The sequence below is a fragment of the Geotrypetes seraphini genome, chromosome 2 (assembly GCF_902459505.1).
Source record: "Geotrypetes seraphini chromosome 2, aGeoSer1.1, whole genome shotgun sequence".
NCBI lineage: Eukaryota > Metazoa > Chordata > Amphibia > Gymnophiona > Dermophiidae > Geotrypetes > Geotrypetes seraphini.
Window position 1 is genome coordinate 403,436,246 of NC_047085.1, and position 13,715 is coordinate 403,449,960.

A 13,715-nucleotide genomic window follows, 5' to 3' on the forward strand; every position below is an offset into this window, starting at 1 on the left:
AAGCCCTTTAAATCTCTATGGGCTTCAGTGCTGTTGCCGCACGTCAGCCGCTAGCGTGGCTTCGTAAAACAGGCCCTAAATATAACTATGTCAGGAGATATAGGGGAAGTAATAGGTAGAATACCACATATAATCTTCCAGACAGATGTCCAAAAGTCATGTATGATAGTACAATGGAATATCGTTATGTGATAAATCACCTAGATGTTCGTTGCAATGCTAGCATTTGTTTGAATTTATCAAATGGGTTTTATGAAGCTTACTGTGTGTCCAATAGGCTTTATTATATAAGAAATACATAGACTGCATAAGGCTAGTGGATAGAGTGGGATGAATGGAATGGTAAAAATAACTACATCATAGTTCATCAAGACCATTTCAGATTGTTTTTTGACCTTGTGTTGTAATGGAGATGCAGTTTCAAAATAAAATCTTATAGAGTAAGGAGGTAGTATGACCTAGGGGTTGCCCAATTTTTACATAGATCCATAAATTTAGATAGAATAGGTGTGTTCTTCTTTAAAGGCCATTGTAGGGTCAACACACAATGGCGTAGCTGCAGCCATTTATAAAAATCAGTGACAGAAAGATCACATGTTCTTTGAAGCTCTGAAAATGGTATAAATGAGTTATTTGATATGATGTGATTTAAACACCAGATACCTTTGTTTATCCATTGAGGCTAATAAATAGGCTCTCTGTTACTAAGAATTTCTGAATTATTCCAAATTTGCAGCTTTGATTGGGGAATATATTTTCTAATGTTTGGATAGCGATTCTTGTAGAGTGTACAGTATCAATTTTTTTTTGTTTATTTTTAAATAAAATACATAAAATATGTGCTTTCAAGTATTCTGCTTTAGGAATGGAAACAAATAAATATATCCTGGAATTTAAAGTACTGAAAACACACTAGCTCAGATATAAAAGCCATTTATTAAAATAAAAAACTCAAAACAAAATGTAGGCAGTGTCAAATCACATACACAAGCAAATACCGAGCTATAAATACAGACCGAAATCCCCCCATAACACGCTTTGGTGGGAGGGAAGGACAGTACTGTTCAAATGGTATCTGAAAAGACAGCTAATAAAAAGGAGTCCGTGGGTAATTCATTTCACTCCTCTTACAGAGCTCCCGGCTGAATGGCTTTTGTATAAGTTTGTGTAGTGTACAGTGTATGCCAAAGGCAGAGTCCCAAAGAAAGTACCAGGTGTTTCATGGGTCCATTACATATTCTTTATTCCTCTACACACAGGAAAAAGCTAGCCTATGGTTTCTGTATGACACTGAAGTTAAAGCTTCCTTTGCCTAAATGTTAGCATGTCCTCAGATGGCATTCTACAACAGCTGTGCTCTGCTGGCCAGTCTCAGTTCTCTTCACCTTCGGACTCAGATTCTAGGAGGGAAAAAAGAGGAAAGAAAGCTTTATTGCTTATATGCAACAAGCATTTACCATAACCTAACAAGAACTGAAAAGCTGTCCTCACTGAGCTGAACCTTTAAGAAAATTGGCTAATATATGGAGTAGGGCTGTGTGTGTGTGGATTCAACATAGTAGCCTCATACCACAGCCAGCCAAATTGAAAATAAGGATAATCAAATAACATTAGACACTCTCCACAGAGACAAAATGTGGCAAAAGTAACCCCCAAAACTTTGTCACAGAGACAATTAACACCGCAGCTGTGACTGCCCACAAGGAGATGTGGAAGGCATTACTTGGAAATCTTACTGCTGGGACTAGCATGTTTTAGTGACTGAGCAACTTTCTTCAGGAGCAGTGAGGGCTCTAAATTGCCCTCATAATCAATTTAGTTAAGACCTAATATGGCAATACAGTAGGGATGGGCAGTCATTAATCTAATCTAATATTTGTGCATCACGCACACCTAAACAGGCTCTAGGCGACTCGAGGAAGGAAGGGAAGTAGGGAGGGAGAGAGGAAGGAGCGGAAGGGGGGACAGGAAACAAAGATCCTAGGTGAATTAAGTAAAGGACAGGGCTTATAACGATCTTAGAAGTATTAGTTGTCGAAGAGTGAGGTTTTCAGAAGAATCTGTCAATGACATTTCCACTGTCATTGGCAAATGAAAACAGGCAGGGTATTGTTGACCAATAGAAAGAGAATTCCATTTGCCAATGATATATGGCACGCCACGCCTCCCATGATCCTGCTACCACTCAATAGCAGACTACCTCCCCCCTCACTCTCTGTGGGTCAACGAGGCCTATCTGAATATCCATCATAGTGTACTGGAGTCTGCTAAAGTAGGAGAGATGACTATTCACTCCTGCTCTTGACTGCAACCAATGGCGTAGCAAGAGGTGGGGGGGGGGGGTGCATTTAATACCTTCTCTAAAAGGTATTAAATGCACTGCGAAGTTTAGTAAATCTTTTACTTGTAAATTGGTGAGAATTTGGAATGGACTTCCAGATTCTCTAAGACTGGTAGATTACTTATTTCAAATTCGAATAAGTTTAAAAACCTAGTTGTTTTCACAATAGTTCATTTGATTTTAGCTGTCGCATAGTAATTTTAAGCAATTCAACATACTTTTTTCTAACTTTTTCCATCCATCTAATCTAATCAATTTCTGTTTTTATCCCACAGTTTTTACTTGTTATGTTTCATTTTTTAACGAACTGTAAACCGAGTCGAGTTCCTTAGGGAGTAGATTCGGTATATAAAATGAAGATTAGATTAGATTAGATTCAGTGAAGGAAAAGGAGAGAAAACGAGGGATGCCCAACTGGGAGTCATCAGGAGAAATGAATAAGGAAAAGGACTGTAAATGAGAGCTCTGTTCAAGGGCTTTGAACATGTGTCTATTGCTTTTGTGTGAAGAAAGGACTGGAGATACTTACATAAGAACATAAGAAGTTGCCTCCACTGGGTCAGACCAGAGGTCCATCGTGCCCAGCGCTCCACTCCCTCGGCGGCCCATCAGGTCCATGACCTGCGACGTGGTTTCTGACTATTCCTATAACCTACCTCTACTTCTATCTGTACCCCTCAATCCCTTTTTTTTTTTAGGAACCTATATAGACCCTCCTTGCTTGTCTTTTTCGCCCTCTCACCCTCTAGGGAAAGATCACATACATATAAACATATGCACAGAAATCCTTGAACACAGTTTACTTAGCACCTCCTTTAAAATGGAAATTAAAAAAAAAAAAAATCACATTATTATGAAGCAACAGGAAGATTGACAGATTAGAGTCCTACCTTCTTCAGCATTTTGCAACCACTCCACAAACTTCTTCATTTGGTCGAGAAAGACACTTTTGCCTTTAGCGACGTGTGCTTCTTTGAACCACTTCAAGATGGCTTCCTCACTCAGGACATCAGCTGTACTTCATGGCAGTTGGCAAAAGGTCAGCACACATGAAGGAGGCAGAAAACAGTTTCAATTATAATCATGCTTTCAGATTTCAAGACTGCATAAAGTGTGTGGTCTTAAATAGAAGCTGGTTATAGAAAACTAAAACACCCTCTCCCTGTGAGTGAGGACTTACAGCATAAGATAGGATGTGTCAGAAGTGCAACCCTTCAAAGCTGGGGGGCTCCATGAAACACTTTTAAACACTATAAAGGCAATTTTATTATTGGTTCCTCAGTCTAGGCACCCCAATTCTGTGCACTTAGGCCCAGATTCTATAAATGACGCCTAAAATGAGGCACCTAGATTGGTGCGTCTAACTGATCTAGGCACCTAACTTACAAGGAGCCGCTGAAAAGTTCTCAGCCCAAGCAAGAAGAGAATGATGTGGAGCCATGAAACTTACAAGTTATTCCAAACTTTTCTTGACACTTTCGTTTCATTTCATATTATTATAAGTTTCATGGCTCCATATCATTCTCTTCTTGCTCAGGCTGAAAACTTTTCAGTGCCCCTTGTAATTGTTTAAAAAGCTTAATCGGTGCAAGTTATTGACAATTTACAACTTATTATTGATGTTAATTTTATTTATTCATTCATTCAATTTTCTATACCATTCTCCCAGGGGATCTCAGAATGGTTTACATGAATGTATTTTTCCCTGTCTGTCCCAGTGGGCTCACAGTCTATCTAATGTACCTGAGGAGGATTAAGTGACTTGCCCAGGGTCATAAGGAGCAGTGTAGGTTTGAACCCACAACCTCAGGGTGCTGAGGCTGTAGCTTTAACCACTGTGCCACACTTAATTGGATGGTGGGCACCTAAACATGGTAGGCGCCTAGTCCAAAATGCCAATCAGAAAGTAAGTTGATTAGGGGGTAGATCGTGGGCATGCTTTTCATCTAGGTGCCTGTTCTGGACTTAGGTACACTCATTTAAGCCAAGAAACCCCTAAAAAACAAAAGGAATTCTATTGCAAACACAAGCAGTGTCTCACTTCCGGCTCACCACACAATTGTTTCCCATGTATTCACTTTTATAGGACCCCCAGGAACCCCTGAAGAAGACTTTTTGTCGAAACGCGGACCGTGTTGGGTCCGTGTTGGGACCTTTAAGGCTTTTATGTGGATGAATTTATTTTTATGTGGATGATTTCAGTGTACCTTTGGAACTTTGACACTTTCAAATAAAGTCCATTTAGGAACATCGTCACTCCACAGAGTTTTTTTTGTTTTCTCAGCCAAGAAACCCCCAGAATAAATAGAGTGGGCCTAAGGTTAGGATGTCTATCGACACCTAAGCCCACTTTGTGCACCACTAGGTACGAGTCTATAAAGTGCACCTAACTTTTATAGTATCATGCTTAGTGCCACACTACTTGGTGAAACATAAGAAATGGCTTCGCCGGATCAGACTCTAGGTCCATCCAGTCCGACGACCCGCACCCGCGGAAGCCAAGCTAGGTGTTCCCTGCTGAGAAACCTTGTTTACTCGTATCCCCCAATGTGTTTTGCAAGAAGGTGTGCATCCAACTTGCTCTTGAATCCCAGAATGCTGGTCTCCATCACGACCTCCTCAGGGAGAGCGTTCCAAGCGTCCACCACTTGTTGTGCGAAACAGAACTTCCTAATATTTGTCCTGGGCCTGGTGCCCCTTAGTTTCAGTCCATGACTTCTTGTCCGAGTCACATTTGACAATGTGAATAATGATGTTTCTTGCTCTATTTTGTCAAATCCTTTTAGTATTTTAAAAGTCTCTATCATGTCTCCTCGCAGTCTTCTCTTCTCGAGGGTGAACAATCCCAGTTTTCCGAGGCGTTCTTTGTAGCTCAAATTCTCGATACCTTTAACTAGCTTCGTGGCTCGCCTTTGCACCCACATTGTAAAACTAAACAAGTCAGATCCTGCACTGTCAATTGATCCTGTACAGTCGATGCTAACAGAAAACCATGTCCTTTTCATACACAAAGAACACAGAAACACCCTCGCCCAATATGGAATAATCACAAACTAAAAATAGAAATATGTTGACAAAAGTTAAACTGAAACGCCAAGAAACCAAACTCTGCATACAATGCAACACCACAGAAACAGTGACACATGTCCCCAAATACTATGCAAAATATAAAGTCAGTAGATGTAAATTTGAAAAAAACTGATACATAACAATCACCACTTTACAAATTAACAAATAGAAGTAAAAGAAATAATGAGAAATAAGAAAATACCATTTTATTGGACTAATCCATTTTTCAATTAGCTTTCAGAGGCCAAATCTTTCTTCAATACAGTACAGTATACTGCTGTTAATCTGAGGAAAGGGGTTTAGTCCCCCCAAAATTGCCTTATTTCCATTTCCTATTTATAAACTTTTATCAATAAAGTTACAATACTACTTGATTCTATGTAAAGCAACAAAAAAATTTATTTCTACCTTTTGTCAATTCTGCTTCAATCATCTTCTCTTCGCTCTCTTCTTTCTATACAGCGTTTGCCCTCTCTCTTTGCTCCTTCCACCCAGCCTCTACCCTCTCTTTCTACCCACCCCTTCCATCTACTGTCCACCCTCTCTGCCCTTTCCATCCAGTGTCTCTCTTTCTTCCATTAGGCATCTTCCCTTTTTTATGTCCTTCAATAAACTGTATATCCTGTGCCCTTTCTTTCCTTTGTACATGATTCATTTCAGTTTCACCCCCTCTCCATTTTTCTGTTCTGGCATCTCTCTTTCCTTCCTTCCTTCCCACTCCACCCACATGGTCTGGCATCTCTATCTCCTTCCCTTCCCTCCCCCATGCCCTGGCATCTCTCTCCTCTCCTATCTCTCCCTCTCCCTCCTTGCTCTGGCACCTCCTCTCCTTCCTTTCCCTCTGGTCTGGCATTTGTCTCCTTAGTTTCCCTTCCCTCCCCCCATGCCCTGGCATCTCTCCCTCCTACTTTATGGTCTGGTATCCCCTTTCCCTCCCATGGTCTTGGCATCTCTCTCCTTTCCTCTCTCTCCCCCATTGGGTGCAGCAGCAGCATTTATTCCCCCCCACCCCCCACAGTGCAGCATTCACTACAGGCTAAGGCAGGAGATAGGGAAGCAACGAGGGAAGCTTACAACTAGCTGCTCTCGCTTGCTTCGGGCCTTCCTCGCTGCTGGGTCCTACCTGCTTTCTGTTTCCGCGAAGGCATGACCCCGCAGTGAGGAAGGCCCAATGCAAGCAAGAGCAGCTAGTAGTAAGCTTCCCTCATCGTTCCCTATCTCCTGCCTTAACCTGTAGCGAATTAAACCCATGCTCCAGGGCTTTAAAGGTAACACTGTGTGTGCCGGCTTCCTTTTTCTTCCCTCCCCCCCTTGGGACATAACTTCTGGTTCCGGAGGGGAATAAGGGAAGCCAGCATCCACAGTGTTACTGTTAGAACCCTGGAGCATGGGTTCAAGTCACTTGTGGTGCTTTAAAAATTTTAAAAGTCAGGCAGAGGTGGGAGTCAAACGTTCAACTTCCGGCGGCTCTTCAGGCTGTGCCGAATCAGCTTGGGGAATCCCCAAGCCGGTGAGAGGGTGTTTTTTTTAAAATGTTTGAGCAGCGGCGGCAGCAGCAGGATTTGTGACCGAGATGACAGCTGGGCGGTCATCTAAATTAGCCTGACAGAGCACCCGGCTAAAAGGCTCTAGGGAGAACACTGATGGGTATCTCTGTATTTTATAGATAATATTCAAAGAGGGACCACCTAAGTAGCTTCTCTTTGAAAATGAGCTACAAGTTACACAGATGTGAAGGTAACTGCAGGGCTTATACCCTGCTATTTCTGTGGCCAGAAGAATAATGGTTAAATGATGCAAGTAAATCTAAAATTACAATTAAAGAATTCTAAAATATTTGTTGCATTCTTCTGAGACAATCACAAAATCCAAAATAAAAACTTTTGCAAATAGTGCTAACATTGATGTGATAAATTACAAATTCTACACACACCTCTTCCATGACCTAGTTGCTCCTCTGGGAATGCCTCTTAATCTGATTCTGTGAAAGCATATATACTGTGACAGGGAAAAGCATGCAGTCAGCAAATTGCCCAAGGTGCAGGCTGAGCCAAGCCCTGTTACTAAAGAGAAGCCCTGTAATAATGTCACTCAGGTTAAACATGAGCCTTCAAAAGGCAGAGACGGCCCTGTCACCAAAGCTTATTTGCCTTCAGCTGAGAAGCCTGCGAGTCAGCAGTGTATTCCAAAGCACACTTCTCCTGGTAAAGGAAAAAACCCAGAGAGGGGGTGGGGTGGAAACTAGAGAATGACATGGGGAAAAAAAAAATCTGTCTCGATCTCCGTCCCTGTGAGCTCGGTCCCCATCCCTGCAAACCATCTGATCCCATCCAAACAAGCCTCAAATAGTTTTATACTGAACTTATTTTCTTAAAGTATAAAAAGAAACAAAATTCTGTACAATTGTCATTTTATAAATCAAAGTTCTGGCTGCTGAACTAGAGAAAGAGATGTTCACCTGGCAGGGCTTTGTTTATAAATTTTAATCAATACAACTAATATACTACTTTATCCTAAAGCAAAAAAAAAAAGAAAAGAAATATAATTTTTTTTTTAACCTTTGTTGTCTGGTTTCTGCTTTCCTCATCTTCTCCTCATTCAATTCCTTCCATCCACTGCATTCTCCCTGCCTCTTCCATATGCTCTGTTACTGTGTCTCTCCCTTCCATCTCTCTTCCCCCTCCCCCCAATTGGTCTGGCACCTATCTTCTTCCCTCCGCTCTCCCCATAGTCTGGTATCTCTATCTTCTTCCCTTCCAGTGTCTCTTCCCCATTTCCCTTCAGTGTCTTCTCCCCACTCTCTATTCCCCATTTCCCTTCCGTGTCTGTTCCTTTCCACCCCCCTTCAGCATCTGTTCTTCTCCACCCCCCCTTCAGCATCTTTACAAAGCTGTGGCTACAGTTCCTATACACAGCCTGCAGCTGACCTGGAAGCCTCCCCTCTGACATCATGCTAACAGCATTTTGCCTGTGCTCTAAAACGCTCCTAATATTGATATCCTTTTACTGGGATTGCCTGAACTCAAATTGAGGGCTAACCTGTCTGGCTGTATTCCTCACGTTAAATAAAACCCTTTGGTGAGCATCAATTAAGATTAGAGCTTTATCTTTAGACTTTAGTACTGCTGCAGCCATGCTTGTCAATTGGAGAGACAGAGTTAAGGATTCCCTTCCTCCACAGTAAATCTTATTAAGTGAACTGAAACTGCTCTAAGGGCTAGATTCACGAACCTGCCTGATCCGGGCAGGTCCGATGAATTCTTCAAAGTAGAATATGCAGATAGAGGCAATCGGAGGAATGCCCCCATCTGCCTGCCCGGATCACTCTACAGCGATCCCAGCGCATGCATAGACCATCTATAGATAGTCTGCGCATGTGCTAGACCTCTGGGCCTGGCAGAGTTGGGTTTTTTTTTTTTTCCTTTAATAAACTTTAGAGCCTGGTGAAAGCTTTTTTGGAGCAGCACTGCCCTATTCTGAGATTCACCCCTATTCTCTTGCTGCCCTGACTTCAGTGCAAGCCCGTGTTTTTAACCCACGGGTTTAAAGCGGGGCTGCACATGTGGTAGTACAGCCCTGCTTTAAACCCGCGGGTTAAAAACACGGGCTCTCACTGAAGATGGGACGGCAAGAGCAAGAGAGTAAGGCCGTGAGATGTCAGCAGTGCTGTTCTGGCTACCTCCTCTACTGCCAGTCCAGGGTACACAAATCCCACACACAGGAACTGCTACAGCTTGGGTTTTCTGCCAGCACTGTCCAACAAAAATGAAACTGAAAAGGAAAACAAAAAGCCGGCACGAGCACGAGTCTGGGCGGCAGCTGATTTGAGAGCAATAGATGTGCCTCAGCTGAATTGATAGAAACTGGGGCAGGAGAGTCAGCAGGGACATGAGTGACTGGTCCCCAGCAGTCGCTTCTTTTGTGATCTGCCAGCCCAGTCGGAGTTCCTTACTTTTGTTTGTGAATCGCTGCCTTCCCTACTTTTGAATGTCCCTCCCCTCATTTGCATGGGTGGATTGGAATCGGATCGAGAGGCAGGTTAGTGAATCAGGTCCGGGTCGCAAAGGGGTCGCTAAGTGGTCAGGACTTGATTGGTGGGCTTAGTGAATCTAGCCCTAAATCGTGTACACACATTCAAACTAACACCACACTCATTCCTTATGTTCTGGTCCCCTAGCTCCCACTGCATTTCAGTATCTTCCAACAAGCTTATTGTATCACACTCCCCTTCACTCATGCACACGTCACACTCTGGCTAAATATCACTTTCCCCAGATAAAGAAACTAGGTCTATATCTTGCCCACCTGCTGCCTGGGTTAAATCATGACCAAACCTTTCTATTGAGCTGGGTTTAGAAAGTTTCTTTGCCAGAAGTCCTGAGTTAGCTTTGGTTCCTCCAGTAACTTGATCTCCTAAGGACAACAGATTTCTGCTCTGTGGCTTCTGTGCTGCATCAGGCATGAAGCTTTGGTTGAGAATTGAGCTGTTCTTCCTTAGCTTCTGTTCTCATTGGCTGCTCCTTAACTAGCCTGCCTCCTAAAGTTATCCCTGGTGTGTTCTTAGGTGTAATTGTTTCCGGTTGCGTCAGAGGAGAAGCTTCCACAGATGCACGCGACTTCAGGCTCCGGCTACTTGAACAAATTAAATGTGCCACGAAGGTAAGGGGAAGGGAGATACTCGGACTGTGCGAGGGGTACTGAAGGGGGGTGGATAGAGGAAAGGGGGTGGAGAAGAACAGACGCTGAAGGGGGTGTAGAAGAACAGATGCTGAAAGGGGGAGGAGAAGAATAGATGCTGAAAGGGGGTGGAAGGGAACAGACACTGAAGGGGGATTGGGGTGGTGGAAAAGAACAGACGCTGAAGGGAAATAGGGAAAGAGAGAGGGGAAAAGATGCTGAAGGGAAATGGAGAACAGAGAGTGGGGAGAAGACGCTGAAGGGAAATGGGGAAGAGATGCTGAAGGGAAATGGGGAACAGAGAGTGGGGAGAAGACGCTGAAGTTGTGTTAGCCAAGCTCAGGAAGAATATACAAGCAAAGATATTGAAATGGCTGCTGAAGTCTCAGAGCTTGAGAATAATAATAATAATAATAACAACAGTTTATATACCGCAGGACTGTGAAGTTCTATGCAGTTTACAATGGTTAAAAATGCTACAAATTAAGGAAGACTAACAAAGTAAAAGCTAGTGATTAACAGCTCTAGAGATCAGTTATTGTGGAATAAGATTGTTCAAATCAGCTACCTAAGTACTTCAGGAACAGATATGTTTTTAGGTGTCTCCTAAATTCTCCATAAGTATTAGTGAGCATAAATAATTGTTCAAGATCTTTACCCCATAATGCTGCCTGATATGAGAAAAGATGTTGATGATGATTTTTAAATTTACATCCTCTAACCGGTGGAGAAACAAAATTCAAGTGTGAGCTTCTCTATGTCTATTGGTTAAGAAAGAGAAAAGGTCAGTTATATATTTAGAGGCTAAACCAAATAGTATCTTAAAGAACATAAGAGATGCCACTGCTGGGTAAGACCAGTGGTCATCATGCCCAGCAGTCCGCTCACGTGGCAGCTCTTTTGGTCAAAGACCAGCGCCCTAACTGAGATTGGCCCTACCAGCGTACGTCCTTGTTCAGTAGGAACTTGTCTAACTTTGTCTTGAATCCCTGGAGGGTGTTTTCCCCTATGACAGCCTCTGGGAGAGCGTTCCAGTTTTCCACCATTCTCTGGGTAAAGAAGAACTTCCTTACGTTTGTATGGAATCTATCCCCTTTCAACTTTAGAGAGTGCCCTCTCATTCTCTCTACCTTGGAGAGGGTGAACAACCTGTCCTTATCTACTAAGTCTATCCCCTTCAGTACCTTGAATGTTTCGATCATGTCCCCTCTCAATATCTTCTGTTTGAGGGAGAAGAGGCCCAGTTTCTCTAATCTTTCGCTGTACGGCAGCTCCTCCAACCCCTTAACCATCTTAGTCACTCTTCTCTGGACCCTCTCGAGTAGTACCGTATCTTTCTTCATGTACGGCGACCAGTGCTGTACGCAGTACTCCAGGTGAGGGCACACCATGGCCAGGTACAGCGGCATGATAACCTTCTCCGATCTGTTCGTGATCCCCTTCTTTATCATTCCTAGCATTCTGTTCGCCCTTTTTGCCGCCGCCACACATTGTGTAGACGGCTTCATCGACTTGTCAATCAGAACTCCCAAGTCCCTTTCCTGGGAGGTCTCTCCAAGTACCGCCCTGGACATCCTGTACTCGTGCTTGAGATTGTTGATACCAAAATGCATCACTTTACACTTATCCACGTTGAACCTCATCTGCCATCCAAACTTAAACCTCGCATGCGCCTCCATCGGCAACCAGTGCAGAAGTCGGTAGGAAGGTGTTACATAATCGAATATCTTCAACCCAAAAATTAGCCTGACTGCCGCATTTTGCACCAGTTGTAATCGCTGCATATTCTCCTGGGAAATTGCTTAATAGGCAATATTACAGTAATCAAGTTACATAGAAACATAGAATATGACGGCAGAAAAGGGCCAACGGCCCAACAAGTGTGCCCAAACATGATCCCTTCCACTCTCGAGAAACTATCCTCTATCATACCGCTGTAGCGACCCAACATGTTTGTCCCATCGTCTCTTGAAGTCAAGTGTGCTACTAGCCTCGACAACCTGACGTGGAAGACCATTCCATATATCAATCACCCTCTCGGTAAAGAAGTATTTCCTGGTGTCCCCATGAAATCTTCCTCCCCTAAGTTTTAGCGGATGTCCTCTTGTCACCGTGGGACCCGTAAGAGTAAAGATTTCCTCCTCCTCCTCGATGCGGCCCGTTATATACTTGAAAGTTTCTATCATGTCCCCCCTTACTCTGCGCTCCTCAAGCAAGTATAAGCGCAGACTGCTCAGACGATCTTCATATGAAAGATCTTTAAGTCCTGAGACCATCATTGTGGCCATTCTCTGAACTGACTCAATTCTCTTCACATCCTTTTGGTAATGTGGCCTCCAAAACTGGACACAGTACTCCAGGTGCGGTCTCACCATGGATCTGTATAGTGGCAATATAACTTCGGGTTTTCGGCTGATAAAGCTTCTGATGCAGCCAAGCATTTGTCTAGCCTTTGTTGAGGCTTTCTACACCTGATATGCAGCCTTCATGTCTTCACGGATGATTACTCCCAAGTCCCTTTCTACTTCAGTTTTTGTTAAGTTTTCTCCATTTAGGGTGTATGTAGTGCAAGGATTCCCGCTGCCAAGATGCATCACCTTACATTTTTTGGCATTAAAGTTTAGTTGCCAAGTACTGGACCATTGTTCTAGCAAAAGTAGGTCTTGTTCCATAGTGTTTTGCGCGGTTGCGTGGTTAGATTCAGTTGCCCTGCCCACAACGTTGCATAGTTTAGCATCGTCGGCAAATAACGCAATTTTGCCTTGAAGTCCTTGAGTCAGATCCCTTACAAAGATATTAAATAGCATTGGGCCCAAGACCTGCGGCACTCCACTGGTCACTTTTACGATTTTGAGAGAGTACCGTTTACCAGCACCCTTTGAAGTCTGTCGCTAAGCCAGTCTTCTACCCATGGAGTCAACGTTCCTCCCAGTCCCATCGCGTTCATCTTGTTCAGTAACCTGCGGTGTGGAACACTATCAAAAGCTTTACTAAAGTCCAAGTACACAATGTCAAAGGACTCCCCCCCCCCCCCGTCCAGCTTTTTTGTTACCCAGTCAAAGAAGCTTATTAGGTTGGATTGACAAGACCTTCCCTTCATAAAACCATGTTGGTGGGGGTCCCTTAATTTTTCCTCATCCAGAAACGTGTCTAATCTGTTTTTGATCATTGTCTCCATTAGTTTACATACTATTGAAGTGAGACTTACCGGTCTGTAATTCTCAGCTTCTGACCTGCATCCCTTTTTGTGAAGAGGAATAAACGTTGGCGATTTTCCAGTCCAAGGGAACTCTTCCCTTGCTAAGGGATAAATTGAAAATCTCGGCTAACGGCTCCGCCAGAACATCTCTCAATTCTCGAAGCACTCTGGGGTGTAAATTATCTGGACCCAAAGCTTTATTGATCTTTAATTTTGTCAGTTTTTGGTAGACACTGCCCGAGGTAAATTCAAAGTCCCAGAATGGATCCTTCAAGCTCCCCATTGTCTGTAGCTGAGGTCCATAACCCGGTGCTTCACAAGTGAATACTGAGCAGAAGTAGTTATTTAGCAGTTCTGCTTTGTCTACATCCGAGTCTGCGAAGTTACCGTCGGGTTTTTTTATGCGCCCGATGCTGCTTGTGTTCTTCT

At 43.3% G+C, this 13,715-nt stretch overlaps 1 protein-coding gene across 3 annotated transcripts in view; it reads right to left on the minus strand.

The window, feature by feature from the left end:
* Positions 1–917: 917 nt before the first annotated feature.
* Positions 918–13,715, minus strand: part of BZW2 (basic leucine zipper and W2 domains 2) — a 201,782-nt gene continuing 188,984 nt past the window's right edge. For all 3 annotated transcript variants that reach the window (XM_033930967.1, XM_033930966.1, XM_033930968.1), the window contains 2 exons: positions 3,232–3,354; positions 918–1,400 (listed from right to left, as the gene is read on the minus strand). In XM_033930967.1, coding sequence (XP_033786858.1) covers positions 1,372–1,400; positions 3,232–3,354 — 152 coding nt within the window. In that variant the 3' untranslated portion in view covers positions 918–1,371. The remainder of the gene's footprint in view (positions 1,401–3,231; positions 3,355–13,715) is intronic.